Source organism: Puntigrus tetrazona, chromosome 1, assembly GCF_018831695.1.
Source record: "Puntigrus tetrazona isolate hp1 chromosome 1, ASM1883169v1, whole genome shotgun sequence".
In the NCBI taxonomy this organism is placed as follows: Eukaryota; Metazoa; Chordata; class Actinopteri; order Cypriniformes; family Cyprinidae; genus Puntigrus; species Puntigrus tetrazona.
Genome location: NC_056699.1, coordinates 13,697,344 through 13,716,861, shown reverse-complemented (window position 1 = coordinate 13,716,861; position 19,518 = coordinate 13,697,344). Strand labels below are relative to the sequence as shown.

The 19,518-nt window shown below is 36.2% G+C and overlaps 1 protein-coding gene across 1 annotated transcript in view; it reads left to right on the top strand.

Moving 5' to 3' along the window:
- The window catches only part of lrba (LPS responsive beige-like anchor protein), a 193,358-nt gene that overhangs the window by 64,877 nt on the left and 108,963 nt on the right, over window positions 1-19,518 (top strand). Inside the window, exons 31-34 of the mRNA XM_043237014.1 lie at window positions 2,141-2,219; window positions 2,354-2,487; window positions 3,454-3,515; window positions 16,233-16,297. Of these exons, the coding sequence (XP_043092949.1) occupies window positions 2,141-2,219; window positions 2,354-2,487; window positions 3,454-3,515; window positions 16,233-16,297 (340 nt within the window). The remainder of the gene's footprint in view (window positions 1-2,140; window positions 2,220-2,353; window positions 2,488-3,453; window positions 3,516-16,232; window positions 16,298-19,518) is intronic.

Here is a 19,518-nt window from a genome sequence, read left to right as displayed (position 1 = left end):
TATATAAAAAAACATATATATATATATATATATATATACACAAAAGAAAAATAATTTATTTGAGCAAAAAATCTTTTGCAACATTACAATTTATTGTCTTTATTGTGACATCTGATCAGTTTAATGCATCCTTGCTGTATATAAGTAGTAATTTCTTTTTCAAAAGAGAAAGGATTTAAATAAAAAATATGTCATTAAATAATGGATATCAGTCTGATCTTACTTTTTGTGTGTGTTTATGAATTTGTGAGTTTTGAGGCCCAATTCTTTTTGAAATAGCCAAATAATGATTTTCAGTATATCTTATCATATCAACAATTCTTTGTGATGATTAGGGGTTGGATTTGAATCGTAGCCAACATCATCATCTCTCTATGAGATGTTCTTTATTTTGAAACCATCATGTGTGTGCACACATGATCCTTTGTGTGTGAAGGGATTGTTTTTAGTTCCCTTTAGCTTTTCTTGTCTTTGAAGTAGTGTACTCGTGGGTCTATATCTCATGCTTGTAGTTTTAAGCTTGTCTGTATTTTTATGGTTCTCTTGTGTATGTCTGCACACAAGGAGAGGGGCAGGTCCCAGCTGAATAGAGATAAGCTAATTTTCTCCGAGCCGTTTGAAGTGGCTACTTCATCAGCGAGCAGGACTCTCCGCAGACGCACATGTGGGTGCTTAAAGAGCCGCTGTCCCCCACAGCCAGGAACATTCCACACTGCTGCGAGAGTTATCCCTGCCCCGAGACCCCGCTTGTGTGTGGGGAGAGATATTAGTGTATGCAGATTTATTGTGGTGTGATATTCTGCGAGAGAGAGAGAGAGAGCACGATCGCGCCAAGACCTTCGCTAGCCCAAAATATGTCACTTTCAGGGGCAAGATGAAATTTATTGGCATAGAATTATTTGTACACTAATCACAGCCACACACACAGGGCTAATGAATTTATGGGCTGTTTTATCAGGGGGAGTGTAAGAGCTGCTCTAATGCTTATTTTACATGAATTCTAACCAGAGCAGAGCTATCATTCAGCTAAAGATCCTTTTACATGGTGTCAGGGCTTTAACATAGATCTTCTCTCTTCTTATATATACATTAAAAAAGTGTCTTAGAAAGCAGCAGGAAAAGGGTATTTACTAGGTTGTTAGCAGGGCTAGGCAATCTGAATATTGTCAGAGGAACATTGTGAATATAGAGTTTAATTGTAATGCACTTTATTTGGCCGTTCATTGTCATTAGATAAATGATTACATGATGGACGTGCTTAAACTTCAGTGGCATGCATGCTGTGAGTTGATTTCTGTGTTCATCACTTCATACCGTCTGGGCTGATTCATGATTTAGTCATTTATTTGCATTTTCATGTGCATAAATAGTGCATGGATTAATGTTTAAAAATCTTTTTGTAAAAATGCACTACAGTTGTGTAGCGAAGAAGTGAGCGTTTTGCTAAGCTGCATTTGTTTGATTAAAAAGTAAAACTAAAAATAGTAATACAGTAAAACAGTAACATTATAAATACTCTCAATAATATTCTTCTTAACAGTCTTGAATACAGTTGTGCTGCTTAATATTTTTGTGGAGACCTTGATGCATTTTATCTACAATTTTTTTTGATAAATAGAAATTTCAAAAGAACAGCATTATATGTAAATAAAAATCTTCTGTAACGTTATAAATGCTACTTTTGATAGGTATCATTGTATACGTCCTTGCTGAATAAAAGAATGTAAAAAAACAACCTTACTGCCCCCAAACTCTTCAACAGAAATTTATATGATTTATTTTTATTATGTTTAAATTGTGCTTATAAATTACATTGTATAAATATTATTCTGAAGGGCATTTAAGAAAACAGTATATTATTTCAAACTACATTCTTTGTTTCCTTGCATTAAATATTGCAAATCTGATGCAGTAGATTGGAAAACATTCACTGCCAGATTGATGATTTTTGCAGATTTTGCATATTTTTTATATATATTTACCTTTTTTAATTCACGTAATTCTTTTTGTTTCTGCTTTTAGACAAGTAGGCCTATAAACATTATAGTGACATATGCTTGCTTTAGCTTAATGCGTCCCTGTTTTGTTTAGCGTGTGCAAATTTGGGTAATGAGTTGTTTACTGGTTGTATTCTCTGCAGGAGGAACCTCCACCAGCTCCAACCTGCCATCTGTCCCTGCTTTATCCCCAATGACCCAGAGCTCCGCCCCCAACATGAGGTCTCTACCAAACTGAACATGCTTTAAAAAAAAAACTATAGTTTTATATTCAGAAATGATTTAACTTTATGACCTGTTATATTAAAATGAAGTATCTAAAATATTTAATGTTGTCTTTGTGTTTATGTTTTCAGTATCTCGGAGAGGTTAGAACATGCTCTGGAGAAGGCAGCTCCTTTGCTTCGAGAGATTTTTGTAGATTTCGCACCATTTCTCTCTCGCACATTGCTGGGGAGCCATGGACAGGAGCTACTCATCGAGGGCACCAGTGAGCTACTGTTCTACTCTTATTATTGCCATCTGTGGAGTATTCCACACAAATTCATCTCATCTTTGTTACGGTTCAAAGTTGTGTTCACATCATTACATACAAACACAGCTATCTCATCACTCCCAGTATTTTACGAAAGCACTTAAAGCCCCTTTCTCACCTCTAACCAAATTTAAGCATTAAATGTGGCTGGAAGTATCTTTTAACTCAATGATTATAATAGCAGTGTTCTTTTATAGAGCAGAGGGTCAGAGGTCAGCACGCTTGTACGAGTGTTTGGCCTGTCCACTGCCACCCAGAGAAATGAAACTCTGATTGATAGCTGCAGGGCGACTTTAGAGAGCCACTTAAAGCAAACATGCTTCCTTCCTTCCTTTTCCTCCAGCTTCCTGTCTTTTCTCACCTTTATCTTTCATGTTAAATCTCTCGCGCACATTCTGCATTTGTAGTTCCCTAGCAGCTTCTTTGAAGCTGAATTTCAGATCAATAGAACATATGCTCGCCATATTTAGCCTTGTGTAATACAAGGCCCAAACATGTATTAGTTTACAGTAGCATCATGTAGGTTCATTAAGGTCATCAATGCTCTTTGACCCCTCAAGATGGTGCAGAATTAGACTACTCACAAATGTGTGTCAACAAAACCGACACAAAAAATTGATTTTAATCTAATATTTTTTTCCCTTAATACGACTTAATTTCGCATTAGAAAACTGAATTTAACATTATAGTGTAGAGTTTAACACAAATAGCCCAATCACTAAATGACGGAGGATAACATTTGTATTTTCCCAATTATTTACAATATATGTGACATCAAGATGGGTCATGCAATTATTATAAGAGCTTTCTTGATTCTGTTCAGTCAGTTGTAACAGTTGTTTCATTCAGAATCTTACTCATCTGTGATGATTAAAAGTTTCCTTCTACTAAATCTGAAATGAAATCTCTTTTTGTTCGTAGGTCTTGTGTGTATGAAGTCTAGCAGCTCTGTGGTTGAACTGGTCATGCTGCTGTGTTCTCAGGTATGTCGTTCCTCCATCGCTCCTCAAATGACTTTACCGTTATTAAATCCATTGTTGCACGTGTTATCTTCACATTGCCAGCCCGATTCCTGTCTTACTTAGCTAGGAATATAGACAGAAGTCCAGAAAAATAGCCAGGGAGCCCTTCTTAATGCTGTTGATATGAGTTCAAAGGTCAGGGGTCTTGACCCAGTGTAACGGCCTCGGTCATATAGCCAGTCACAGAGGATAATGCAACATTAAAAATGTTTCGTGATCGATCGGCCTCCCCATCAGCTTTTGTAGAGAGTATTTAAGGCAGGTCGGAGGAAGGATTTATAGCAGAGATCTGTGTTCTTGAGTGTGTGTCTGTGTTTACTTAGATCGTTTCGGATAGTTTGAGAAAGAAATTGTCCCCAAAAGTTATCTATCTACCTATATGTCTCTCTCTCTCTCTCTATGTTCTGTCCATCTATCTCTGTCTGTCTGTGTATATATATATATATATATATATATATATATATATATATTTTATTATTGGGGTTTGTTATATTATAGGTACATAATCATTTGATTTTTACATTTATTTTATGTATATAAATGTGATTTATAATTTCATTATTTATATAATTTAATTTATAATTTTATTAATTATACGCGCGTACACACACACACACACAATATTATTATGATATTAAGCTTTAAAACTGGTTAATATGTTGAATCAGTGAATCCAGAGAGGGGTTTTAAATGTGCTATTTTCTGTGGTAGGTGGTTTATACAAAGGCTAGCCTGTAGTCATTATAATAAACTTTATATAAAACCTGTTTTACATTGCCAAGTTATAGTGTCAGTGTCAGTGAGCTATGAGTACACATGCCGGGTTTTATTATGATCGTAGGATTGTGTGTGTGGTAAGAGAGTGAGCATGTGTGCATATGCACCCTTTTGAGTGTGTGTGATGGGGGCTAATGGAGGTAGCCATAGATTGCCCTTAGAGGAGGAGAGTCATTGAAGTGTGTGATATTCTGTCACTTCACACACACATACACACACACACACACACACGCACACATCAAGACGGGCTACTACTGTTTTAAGTGATAATCATTTTGGTTGAGCAAATGTTTATTAAATTATTAAGTATTAGCAATCCATGGACAACGGTGAGAATAAATTGTGGTTTATTTGCAACGAGTAATACATATAACTAAGCGCTTGTTGTCTTTTTTTCTTTAGAGCTTTTATTTTCAGAAATAAAGCTCTTCTCTGAAGGTAATCCAGAGAGATCAGGCATCAGACGGGGCGTCAGGGGCCGCATATATTTGCAGAAGTGAGGCGTGAGGTGGGGTTCCCTCTGTGAACCCAAGCATCTAGAAAAGAGGGAATAAATGACATGCTCTAATGCACCTATTTGTCATATCTGTCACGCTGTTGTGTAATGCTAATCTAATCAAAGGGGAGAATTTGGGTTCTGCCTACCTCCACTGAAAAAAAGCCTCCGGCCCAAACCCCGTTCCAGTGGAGGCACATTGCAGGACCTGCGCTGCAACGAAAAGGCTGCGTTGCTGCTGATTACTTCAATAAATCATCTCGACTAAATTCTCTCAAAGCTGATGCAAATGTAGTTTTATTGTGGGGGGAGAAACCATGGAAAAGGCAGCGAAGCTCAAATGAGGTCTTGAGCCCTGTTTACCCCCAGTTAAATTACACAGTCGGTTGTAGGGGGGATCATTTTGTTTTATGAATGTGGAAGATTTTTTATTCTTTCTCTTATTTGGAAAACAGAGACAAGTCTGGAAGAAGTTTAGGGTCCCCCATTGATCCTGTGGTTAATCAGGACGTCCTGCGCAGGAAGTGCTCTTGTCGTATACAGGAAGTGTAGTAGTGTATTTGCTGACAGAATGGGCGATGAAAGGGAGGATGTTGATGGATTTATTTTTTTTTTGCTTACATTTCCTCCTCATCCCAAAATAGAATCCAGGCGGATACGGTACCGTCTGCACAAATTTTCTAATTAATATCTACGATACAAGATGGAGTAGGTTTGGGGGTAGAGGTCAAAGGTTAGGGTCACAGACTAGTTTTTAATCACTCAGGATCAGGAAGGTTGCTCTGCTGTTAGACAGCGATTCTAAACTGCGATTTTATTGCATCTCTCTGAAATGAATCCCTTTATTTCCAACCCAGAATCAATTTTCATCATCTTCTATAAGCCTATTGTGGTTTATTGCTTTTCACTTATACATGTTTTATTGATAGTTGTGTAGAGCTATGTTAGACATATACAACTTTTAATATTCTGTCTATTTTCTACCTTTGTTCTTTCATGAATATGGATTTGAACTTATCTAAACATATAATATATGGGAAGTTCTTTTGCAAAAAAACACTAACTCCATTTTTATTTTTTTTTAAATTTTATTTACATTTTATATTTATTCATGTTTATTGCACATTCCAAGTAATGTCAGACAAACTGCAGTTGGTTCGTTTTGATTAAGAAATAATAACTTAAAGATGCGGTGTGTAATATTTAGAAGGATCTATTGACAGAAATGCCACATAATATATGTAACCAAGTTTTCAGACCTTAAACAATGAACTGTTATGTTTTTATTGACTTCGAATGAGCTATTTATATCTGCATACCCTGCAGGTAGGGTACTCTTACGTGGAAGTCGCTGTCATGTTTGTACAGTAACCATCAAACAGAGGCAGATTTTGTTGTTGTTTATGTGAATACAACCCTAAAACATGGATGAACAAGTAACAATAACATTTGTAGCATAACAATTTATTGAATAATTAAGTAACGACCAGAGTAGCTTTTCTAAAGGGAGGAATGAGTGGGGGATGAGCCGTTGTTTGCAATTCAAAATCTCAACCGCTAGATGCCACTAAAATTTGCATACTGCACCTTTAAATACAGTTTATTTACAAAATTCTTATATGAATTATTATAAATAAAATATGTATAAAAGTTTTGGTATCAATTTATATTAGTTGGCCAACATTTAAATGTGTCATTTGATGCAATTAATTTATTGTTTTCATGTTTTTACATTATACTTATACTATTAAAACTGCCTTGAAACTGTAGTTACATCTGTAATTAATTGATGTAATTACATAATTACACCTTAACCCACCCTTAAACCTGCCCAAACATGACCCTAACCTCACCAGAATCCACCTCAAAAGTGTTTTGAAACAGAATATTATCACAATAAGTACATTGTACCCATTTTTTTTAATGTAAGTACATAATAGTTAAGGCCATCTAATATAAAATATGACTGTTTATTTTTATTTTTTTTTGTATGGTACAATTAAGCCACATATTATATGGCATTGAACCCAGACCATTCCTTCAATACTTTGAACCAAAACAGAGAAAGCAGAGCAGGGGGCAAAAGAATATTGAATGTGGGTGAGATGAGAGAGATAGGATAAGCATAAAACAACAGCTATCAAAGCATCCGCTCCGTTTAGGAAATTGTCAGTGATAGGGCTTCAGATTATGTCCTGCATATTACATGAAGATCATCTTTGAGTGTCCTCATCTTGCCATTCAAGGCATCTACGTAAAAGCCTTGTGTTTCACTCAACCTAATTCTCTTTGACAACTAACACGCACACACAGCTTCACTGAACAAGATATAGCACCTGCTGTTGTGCTGGAGAATATCACTTAAAAAGGTTTCAGCGTTTTAATAAATAATGCCGCCCGCATCGAGACACACTGACGAGGAGTAGAAGCTGCTGCTCCGTTCATATAGTTGTTATGGATTTGATTGTAGATAAGCTTGAAAATACACGCGTAAGGAGTCTTTTGTTAAATGCTACTTTATATAAGCATCAGAGGTGCTCTCAAATCAGAGGTGGTTTGGAAATCATCTCATTCATCTGCTTGACAGTGGCCTCCTGATAGCTGTGTGTCTGTCAGATATATATGAGAGTTGGGCAGCCGTGTTTCCCTGTATCACCCATTACCGCTCAGACCTTGTGTCAGGTCATCTATTCTTTAAGACATTTATCTTTTGAATGCCTCACACGATGGAAAGGCTGAGGTATAAGAGCCAGGAACAGTATCTTCAGGCACGCTGGTATTCTTTGTACTCATTTTAACAATATGATTTTTTTCATATTATGTATTTAGATTAGAAAACGACTTTTGTTTATCTTTTTACTTTGATCACTATGGTTTCACATCTGCTGTTCTGATATCGTTGATGATTCTGACCAGGGAGTCTTTAATGTAGAGTTAACCTGTTAAACAGATGGGCACCTTTTTCAGTCAATACATACTGGAGACACTGACTTCCCCCTGAGCACTTGGCATTTCTTAACCTCTGACCTTTAAGAAGAGGATGGAGAGTGGCCAGTGGCTCAAGAGTTTAACCCCCTACAGTCACTGTGACTTTGGGATCAATACTCGCAGGGAGAGCAAAAGAAAGAGAAATCGATCGGTCGACTGTCCAGTGAAAACCTAAGCGGTGTCTGTTCACTCGATCTCTTCATCATTTCTCAACTGCGCACTCTCCGTGTCAAAAAAGACACGAGTTAATGAGCCCTCGATCTTGAAAAACATGCAGGTTTTTATGTAAAATGTTCTTAATAGTTCTGATATGCTTCTTAATCTTGCAATGGTGGACGTTTAAGTAAAGGTGAATTATTGACACCTGTAAGGACTCTGTACTTTACAAATCTGATTGTCTGTTTTAAAAATATACATTTTTAAGAGGGATTGAATTGTAAGACGCCCATTTTCAAGAGTAATTATGATAACAGACAAGTTTTTTCTTTGTCATTGGCACTTTTAAATGGTGTCATGATTGGCCGATTATAGTGGTGTAATATCAGAGACTGCTTATTTATACACCACTAGAAGAAATTAGTTTGCTCCTTTCCATTAGTGAGGCCCAAGATTCCCGTTTTTACTTTAAATATGTGAGAAAAACAATATGTGCGAGGATCTTATTGTGATGATATAAAATGTTAAATGTATATTAAGTCATTACAGTTATATACTATATGGAGAAGACACTGCAAATGGATATTAAATGAATTAAATTAAAAAGTGAATATTTAAATCGTGTGAGTACTTTATGATTTACTCTTTAGATTTATATATACTCTATAATATATAAATATATGTTAGCAGCTAGTTTTCCCTTAATTAAAAATGTATCTTCATCAATTACCATTTCTTCTTCATGCATTTTTTCAAACACAATATAAATTGATCTTTATAGGTCTATCTATTTATTTTAACGACAGCATTTCAGTTGAGTGTGAGGTATGTGACCATGTGTGTTTTTGTGCACAGTGTGCTTGAATGGCCATTATCAATCACCTTATATAAGTCGCTTTGGACACAGTCCCTTTCTTTAAAACAAAAATAACACAACTGATATTCTATGAATTATTGCATTGTTGCTTAGTTTTATCTTACTTACCTAAGAGCATTAAACCTGCACTTAAAAAGATATTGAATGCAAACTCAAAACGTGCTTTTTAAAAGTTAAGAGCTATTTGGGGACATTGCCAACGCAGACCGTTTTGCCTCACGTAGCCTTCCCATTTTTAACTTCGTAAGTTCCATAAACGTCGCAGAAGCGAAGAAGAATGTGGTTGAACCTGAGGTTGAATCTTTCTCCCTCCACATCTCACAGTCGGACCTAGACCCCGCTGAGAGGCATAACACATACGCAAGGTTCAAGCGCAGGACCAGGCCACGTGTTGTCTTTCCCCCTCTCCATCTTTTTCCCTCCTCCACCCCAGACAACGACCCACGAGGGTCTCTGTGTCGGTGGATAACATTGCTCTCAGCATTCTTTGAACGCAGGGCTCCGCGGAGGCCCAGAGAAAACACACTAACACCAACTGGCACTTAATTCTGCCGGCGCCCTGCCGATGCGAGCTATGCATCCGGAGAGGGGGCTCTTCCTGACAGGAAGTGAGAGGCAACGGCGTGGGGAAAGCTTACGACTTGAGTGACTTTTAATTCACTCTCTGACTGCAATATTGTTGGCCGGGAAAGAGGCATTTTGAGGGAAATTGTTTTTTGTTTTTTTTTAATGGTGGCATTGTATTAACAGTCCAGAAGTACTAGCTTTTTTCTTTAAATGTTGGAAGACCTTGAGGTCTAGTATACCTCATTCAGAAATCTCTTTCTGTCACTATTTACATACACGAATGTGTGCATTTACAAATCAATACGATATTATCACCGTGTGCATTCTCACCATGTGTTGAACATGTAATAATCATTGTTTCTTTAGCCCAGAAAGGAAAACAACAAGATTTATGTATGCTATTATCATTCCTGTCAAGTTAGATTATTTCAGTCATCACCTACCTTCTAAACCTTCAATAGAGAGAGAGGAAAAAAAAAGAGAGCACACTTTTTTGTTTTGAATAAATGAGCAGTTTTTGAAAATCTTTTGACACCTCTAAGCCCAGCTCATCGTAAGGAAGCTTCTAATCACATCAGTGTATTTAACCGCAATCCTCTGTGCTTGTTAAATGCAGTCAGAGTAAATATTTGCTCCCCTTGTAAAGTCCGCTTGTGTGGAGTGTCCTCACAGAAACACAGGCCACTGGCCGTATGGGATTGTGTGTTTACTTTAGAAGAGATAACATCTGAGAACACGCACAGGACTTGTAGAGCGTTCGGCTTGTCACATCAGTAAATTAAACTGTCTGGACCTGCTGTCAGGTGCCATTTTGATATTACGATGAGTTAATTGAAGTGGACCTGAACGTTAAAGGAGGCAATCAACATTTTTAATGCTTTAACATCAAACCATATTAAAAGGCAGTATTAAAATAATACAAATTTTAAAGAATAAAAAAAAAAAAAAATAATAATTTTTAAATGATTTAAATGTTAACCACTTTGAAGGGACATGTTTTAATGAGAAACAAATATTATAGTTATGAAAATTTAACTATCAATGCTAAAATACTGTGATCAAAATAAATAAAAATATGTAATAAAATGTAATAAAAAAATGTAATCAGGAATATTAAAATGAATTCATTTAAAAAAAGTAACATTCTATTTATTATAAATTAAGTTAGATGCCATGTGCAGATCGATGATGTTATGATGTAATAGTGTAGCACATATGGTAATTGTTTTTATTGTAGTCTCAGTATACCTTTTGTTAGAAATAAACTAACTTTGGTTCTAAGAGTTTTCTTCAAATTAATATAAAAGTTTAAATTAGTTGATGCATTTTAGACATTTTTAAACACTTCTGTATGGTTTGGAGAAAGTCTTGGTGATCTGTAAATGTTTGTTGTGAATGTACTTGTATTTTTTTCATTATATTTTATTGTGTATTGTATGTTACTGTTAGTGTGTCGTCTTTCCTGGTTAAACAAGGTTAAACAAAAAAAAAAGTATGTTTATTCAGTGCAGAGCAATAATAGATACTCTATGGAATCATATTTTATAGTTTTTTGTTTGGAATGTTAAGTATTTTTTTTAATGTGGAAATACTTCACTGAAAGTTTTTCCTGTAAGTAATACTAGGCTGACATCTCTTTCCGTCGATCAAAGCCCTACAGTAGCCACTTTTCCGCCATAAATCGCCTTGTGCTCTGCGGACAAGCCGTAACGTAAACTTCTCCTGCTCGTTATGATCTGAAACAGCGCTCTTCCATGTGACGGATAATTTTTTTGTTTCATCCGAGCTTCAATCCCCCTGCCTGCAGAAAACAAACAAATACTTGTGATTATAACTGATGGGTTGGAAACTAGAGAGCGACTTGTTTATTTTCAATGAACGAAGCCAAACGCTGTGCACATTTCCTTGGTCTTGCCCTTGTGGATGAAGCAAAATGTTGCATTGTAGGTCTGCGTTGTTTCAGTTGTGTTTTAGTTCGAGGGTAATTGCGTTCTCTTAATCAGCAGTGATTAGGAATGCAGAGCCACAGTAATTATCATAGCAAAACTAAACAAAAGCATGCCTCATTGAACGACTTCTTTGAGGAAAACATGTACATGTGAAGATGTAAATGTTCTTTAATGTAAAACCTGATGTTGGCGTGACTCAGAAGAAAAGTATTTTTGTTTCAGTAAATCAAAGCGTTAATTTAAAGCTTAGTGGCGGGAAGGGGAGAGTTTTTTTTTGGGTACACAACATTAACTGATTTTGTTGACTGAATGAGCTCAGAATGTTCGCCCGTGCGCTCCGTCCCCTTTATTTTGCCCGCCCTTTAGCGTCATTTAGTCTCGTTGTGTGCTCTCGTGCACGTACCACACAACCGTGACCTGTCTCACACATGTTGAGTCAGAATGTTAGTCGTTAATTTTACACACACAACAATGCAGATGCAACCAAGTGCTTTTTAAGAGAGTCATATGGTCTTTTTTTGTTCGCTTACAAACCTCTGTTTCCATCACATAGACACAGAGCTTTTACATTAAAACATATTGGGGATTTATTCATGTTTAGGAAGGCATACGTTTTATGTGCAGGGCTTGATCTCTAGTAATTTATATTTATTCTTAATTTGTAAGTTTTTTTTCCCTCTTGATTAAAAACCGAGTGAGAATTGGCAAATGAATGAATTAATAAATGAATGAATGTAATCTTCCAATGGAACAAGAAAAAATACAGTTATATTAAAAAAGCTTTTTCTGGAAGCTATTGCTATAGAAATTAATTTTTGAACATTTGCAGCGTATTAGATGTTTTGCAAATCCAGAATCAGTGTACACAAGATTGAGCTCTCAACCTTATATATGAAGTACCTGAGCTTCATAAAACTAAAACTGACAGATTTGACCTTGAGGAACTGTTCCCTGTACGCTGGTCTTTGCTGTTTTATTGAGACTTGAAGTATACGGCTCAATTATAAATGTCTTTATGAAGAGTGTAAGACTGGTTTGGTTATCATTGTGAGTTTATCTTTACGATACAAACTTTCCCAGGCGCTGTTTGTATGGCTGATAAAAATCGTGTTCTATCTTAGGAAATAATCCCGGTCCTGATGACATGAATGGATGGGCGTGAGTGGTTGCTGTAACGACAGGACCGGGGCAGAGGTGGCTGGGTTATAGAAGCACCTCTCTTAGGTCAGGGTCAGAGTTGAAAGGTCACAAATGGCTGCCTGTATCCTCTCATCAGGTCAGAATAGAAACAGTATTGGATACCATAAAACCGTATCAGAGTCCTATCAGAATGACTGGTTGAAATCCAATAACCGTCAGCCTTGTCCTCAACACACAGCACTGATCGTTAAGGCTTTTTGATTGGGGTCATTGCTTCCTTTAATTAAAGAATAATGCCTTTCCCTCACCCATCGAACGTTCATTTATCTTTGGAGCAAAAAATGTATTTGTGTGTTTGGCCGATGACAGTTTCTCCTACAAAGGTTCCTATTATAAGTGCAGTTTTTCTCAACAACGTTGTCTGTAGAACATAAAAAAACTTCCTCTGTCCTGTCCCTTCACATCTCTTACCTCACCCACCATATTCCATCAGCCCTGTGTACAACGCAGTCAGTTCTTACATGAATGATTGATATCGAGTTTACTAAATAATTAGTGCAGCCAAAATTTGCGTGTTAATGCAGGCAATTAGTTTTTGCAGTTTTATGGCGTTAAAAATATTTTTAATTAATGCAGGAACATAGCTAGGGTTGGCCACCCCCCGAACAACTGCTGCTTTTTCTTTTTTTTTCTTAATAAGAAATGTGTTTATTTAGATAATGAGGGAGAAGAAGAACTGTGGTCAGATGAGATGTTGTCAGCTCACAATTAAAGGGTTACTCCACCCCAAAATGAAATTTTCCCATTCAATCTGAATGTTATAAAGTGAAGAGAATACTTTTTGTAAGCAAAGAAAATACAAATTCTGACTTCATTCAACAATTTGGCTGCATGCAGACTCATCTCATTCTCGTCATTTCGTAACATTCAGATTGAACGACTGATGGCAAATGGACTATTTTGGCAATGTCTTTCATACTTTTCTGGACCTTGACAGTTGAATCACTTGGCAGTCAATGGGCCAGTCACAAGCCCTTCAGTTTTGGATATGTCAGGCCTGCATCATGTTCAGCAGCAGTATCAGGAGCTCTCCTAATAACCCAGGTGTTGAGATGTCTGTTAATCAAAGAACTAAAGAAGAAGAGGAAATTAATAACTTTTGTAGGTTTAAGGATTCATCTATGCTATATTTGATTTAGAATTTAATATGTGATAACTTTTTGATAAAATTTAAGCTTATTTTCTAGTTGCTGAAGGGCACAGGTAAATATGAAATGTATTATAATGGGTTTATTGTGAAAATGATTTGAAGTTGTTTTTAAAATTGATAGCTCTCAATTATACAGTAATGTTGTATGGCTATAGTCATCAGACATCAGTAGTATTGCCTTCAGTCTAAAAAAAATAATCAATTATTTTATATAGAATTTGTAGTCTTTTTGTTGTTGCTACATTAACTTGCCCATTGAATGTGAAATTTTGTCGATATAAAAGTATATTTAAAATCTTTAATGTTTAAAAAATTAGAGAGATTAAAAAAGTGTGTGATTATTTAGTTGTTTTTAATCGATTGACAGCACTAGCATACAAGTGTCTTAATCAAGCTACTAGCTTCCTTTTTAAAAATAATTATTTATACATTCCATTTGTTAATGTGAGTCTTCGCAATCAGCTTTCCTGTTTGTTTTCTGCATTGACTCGATGAAATGGTGTTAATAGCGCTTTGGTGCAGCAAGCTTTTGTTTCTACTTTGGTGATTGAATGATCAATAGGGACTAACCAGACTTTGATTTAGGATTTACTAGAATATGGTTTCACAAATATTTGAATGCTGGAGATACTAAAGTAAAGTAAAGCTGTACAAACCCTCTGGAATAGATAAACACAGTATAGTTATTGCCATTTTAAATTCTTGTTTATTTTGGTTTCAGCCTCACTTTACTTCATCTCCCTTAGGATGGTAAAATATTTCCTTCTTTATAAGCATGTGCATTTGCTCTGTTTCATTTTCATTTTATGACCCTAGGAATGGGCAGGGGATTAAAAATAAATCATCATCATTATGAAACTATTGCTTGTGTAGCACCTCAACCTAGAAGCACTCTCTGTTGGCCGAAACAAATGAGACGTTAGGGTCGGACCGTTATGCTCCTGTCTGTATGATGCAGTCTCTGAGTGAAAAGAGCCCTCGAGAATACATGAGCGACTTTGTACATACTCATGACCTGGTTGTTATTATTATTCTTGAGACGATCACAGGGAAGTGTTGAAAGGTTGGCGCAGCTGTGAAAAACGTCAATGATTCGGTCTCGCTCCTAGGCTATTAAACATCACTGAAAGCTGTGGTTTCAGGAGTTGTTTAGACTAACACCTTTTACAACAACCGAGTGAGACCTGTTAAAGTTTGTGAGCGGTGTGCTTATTTAAATGCAATCTCGGACATTGAGGGTACAATATAAACATGTTAGATTTGCTTTCTTTCTTCCTGCCCCCAGTGGTTGCTTCCTCTGAATACTTTGATGATGATGAAAATAGCTTCTGTTCCACTTCTAGCATAAATGGAGACACATACTTTTGTCAGAAAATTCCCATCATAGTTTAATTTACTTAAATCTCAAATGGTTGTTCGCACCGTTACATTGTGTGATGGAAATTAAATTAAACTAAACTCTTATGAATAAAAAAACCAAAATAAAAACCACAGTTATTTAATTTACATTTCTTTTTCATCATTTAGTAGATGTTTTTTTAGATGCATCTACAATGTACAAATGTTTTTAAACTTTATTGTGTTTCTCTGGAATGTGTGATTCTGATCAGTCATGATCAGTCATCTGCTGTTAAAGGTATAGTTCACCCAGAAATTAAACTTCTATCATGAATTATTCACCCTCTTGTCATTCCAAAAAGACTTTTTTTTTTTTTTTTTTTAAATCTTTACAACACAAATTACGCTGTTTTTGGTGAATTCTGAGAGCTTTCTGACCCTGCATAGACATAACAAGGTAACTGAAATATTCCCAGGCCCAGAAATGGCATTATTAAATAGTTCATGTGATATCAGTGTAATAATCAACTGTAATAACTATAATGAGAATACTTTTTGTTCACAAAAAAACCAAAAATACTGACTTTATTTAACAATTTTTTAAATTCCAAATAATGTCATCCGTCATTATTAAGAGTACCACATCTAAAGAATAATGTTGTTATTTTTGTATTGAGTATTTTCCTAACTTCATAAAATTACAGTTGGACATGGACTTTTTTATCAATGCCCTTACTGCGACCTGGAAACCTGCATTGCTTACAGAAAGCTTTCAGAGTTTTTAGTCAAGAGTTTTTAGTTAAGCTTTCAGAAAGCTCCTCAAGAATACCTTTCTTTGTGTTCCAAAGATGAATTTTCATTTTTAAATGTTCACTAAACTGTATAATTTGCTGACACCCGGTTTCTTACGTTGTGCTAGTTCCTTGTCTCTCTTATGACAGTGTGCTTTATTTCCTCTCAGATAATTTAGTTTGTGTTTCATGTTTATTTATGGGATGATGTAGTATACAGTCAGTTGAACCCAGGCAGAATAAAACTGAAACCTAAAACTTGACGTCGGGGTTCATTTAAAGCCTTACATATTACTGACATGTGGCTGTTTAGTCGGATGAAACCCAACCCTCCTTTCTCTGCCTTTTGTATGAATCGAGTGTAAATTCTCTTTTATTTCTTTCCACAGGAGTGGCAGAATTCCATCCAGAAGAACGCGGGCTTGGCCTTCATCGAGCTTGTGAACGAGGGCAGGTAATTATCTAATCCCGTCCCCTGACCCTTTGTTAGCAGCCTCCTCATTATCTCCTGGCCTACAACGCTACGTCGCATGTGTACAATCGGATTCTATTTGGGAGGAAATCAATGTAATGTGGAAAGGGGATCAACAGGGTGACCTGGAGTTCAAGGCGTCTGTCAATAACATGGCTTGTTCCCGTGGGTTCTCATGTGTTTCAGAGAGGCTTTCTGAGAGGGCAGCAGCGCCTTAGTTTCTCACCCACCTCTTGGGAAATCTTTCTCGTATCTTGCTGTTTTCAGACGGGTTTATGTATCATCTGTTGGACTCTTTTACTCAGACTCCCTTTGGGATGGAAGGATCTGTCTTCAATTTCAAGCCCTTAGATCTTTCAGATGGCTCTCATTTCTATGTTAGCGATGGAAATTCATGTTAATGTATGCTGCCGTGCTGATGAGCGCTCCAGAAATGCTAATGAATGCAGGGATGCACTGAGGCTTCTCCACCTTCGCTGCTGGCCATCTTTACAGCTCTTTTTCAAACATTCGTTTTTTTTTTTTTTTTGGAAAGCAGGGTCAGGGTTTAGACAACATCTGGCAAACCAACACCTGTCAGAGAGATACCAATGTAGTCATAGCTGTAGAAGTGCGTATCAAATATGTCATTATAATGCCTCCTGCGCTAAGATGAATAGAACCAATGCTGACTTAGTGTTTTCAAATTAAGGTTGATTTTCTGTAATGGAGTTTGTAATAGTGTTTGAATTCTTGCTAAAGCTGAAGAGTATAAGTACAAGGGAATTCTGACGTAATATAATCACTGCACTGCCATTGATTATATTACGTCAGAATTCCATTGTACTATATACACACACACACACACACACACACACACACACACACACACACACACATATATATATATATATATATATATATATATATATATATATATATATATATATATATATATATATTTACTTATAACCATAGCACGACAAACATGGGTTTTTAGCAGTTTTTTAAAAGTGCTTACTGTGAAGGCAAGTCACAAAGAGATATGCTATGTTTTTTTAAAAAAATGTGCAGAAACCATTGCAAATAGTAAAGCATAAACGATAAATATGATGAATGATGTAATGTTTTTTTTTCTATATTTTGGCCACTCTTATTTGTCATTTATGGTTATAATGAAATAAAATATGAATTATGTAACACAATTATACACTTTAGCTGCACAACCATTATTTTAGCATGATAAAAAAAATAAATGCTAAAATAATGGTACATTTAGGTACTTTTTTCTATAGACAATCATATCATCAAGTAAGTAAAAACAGATAAAGAAAGACAGGAAAGCAAAAGGGTGATAGAGAGAAGGGCAGTCACAGAGAGCGGGCTGTTATTGATGGCAGTCGGGGTGAGAGGGGTGGGAGAGGGTCACTGCAGAGTCCCTGGCACGTCCGCTCCCCCGCTGCCCACCGCTGACACACCAGGCTCGTGTTTCAGCCCTCCACCCTCTGCCTGTTATTCTTCCACTTTGCAGAGGCCTGAGCCTCCTGACCTGCTGAGAGACTCGTCTCTGTCCCTAGGGGCGATGTTTTATTAGGCCACGGCTTGTGTTGTTCACAAATCTGCCCGGGGTGTAAATGTGCTGTTTCAAGATCGGGTTCCTCCCCGTCTGTGCTAACCCAGGGCACCACGGATAGAAAAAAAACAGTGCTGATTCACAAACAAAACTCTGAGATGGACAGAACAGCTTTGAGTTTTGTTGAGGGCTGACAAACAGTAGCAGTAAAAGCGGGATTCATTTGATCTCCCATCAGCCCCTGTAATCATCCGATGCCCTGTGATAAGAAGCTGTGTGTGTGTGTGTGTGTGTCTGTGTCTGTGTGTCTGTGTGTGTGTCTGTGTTTATCCAAGGAAGGCTGTTCTTACATATGTAGAAACATGAGCCGGGTTGAAATGTGCCCCCATCTCCACACCCCCTGCATCCGTATCTTGTTAGATCCGTATCGTTTACAAATCAATGGCTGGTTGTTTTTAGTGGGGGTGGTTTTAGCTGCCGTGCTAAATATGATTTTCTGCTTGTTTTACATGATGTACTTAAGTTGGTTTAGGGTACTATTGACACTTTGATGGCCTAACAACTGTGTTATTAAATCACTAAAACTGATTTCACAGATTACTACTAGAGAGATTCTCATTTCTGCTATTTTGTGAACATTGTCAAGTAATTTACAATTAAATTTATATGCATTATGCTTTATTAGGGATGTGTAATTGTCACAACACAATTTATTGCCCATATTAGCAGAGCTTATTATTATTATTATTATTATCTATATTTATTGTACATCTACTGATAATGGATGTTAATGAGCTTATGTAGGATAGGTTTACTTAGCATAGCATACAAACTTACTTAGCATAGAAAACAAAATTTTAGTTTTTGAAATAAAGTAGTAAGACTGCACAATATATTAAATTAAAATCAGTATTGTCTTAGTGTGATTGTAAAATTGCTCAGGCTGGTTAAATACAGGACATTTACACACATGATACAGTATTTTAGCCTCTGAGAATCACTTGGTTCATTTACTGTAAATAAATCAAGTCATTCTGATTCACTGATATCATGGATCAAGCTTCATTCTGATACTGGCAGAGCTTTTTTATCATTTGAAACGGAAGAAGTTAAGATGACAACATGATTTTACAGTAAAATAAAAGTATATTTATTTTTTACTGTATTTGTGCTGTACTGTTATTTCTTATGTTGTACTTGTTGCATATTTCCTATTTTGTTTAAGATTTTTATTTTATAGAAGCAATAAAAATAATATAGTATACTATAATTTTATTGTTATATTAAAGACATTTCTTTGGCTACAAAAAGAAGTCCAAGTTAATTCTTGTAAAAAGTATAAACAGCCAAAATAGGTACTAGTTTACAGGTATCCACATATTTTTTGATTCAAGTGTTTAAAGGGTTGTTTCTAAAAAATATGTCTATTGCATCTCTAATAAATGTAACAATATGTGTTCATGTTTCTCAACGCTGGTCCTGGTTGCCCCCCAACACTGCACATTTTGTATGTGTTCTTATTTCACACCACCATTTAGGGTCCTGGAGTTTATTCTAATGAGCTCATGAGTTTAATCTGGTGTTTTTGATTAGGGAGACACAAAATGCATTTTTTGGGGGTGCCCAGGACCACGGTTGAGAAACACTGATA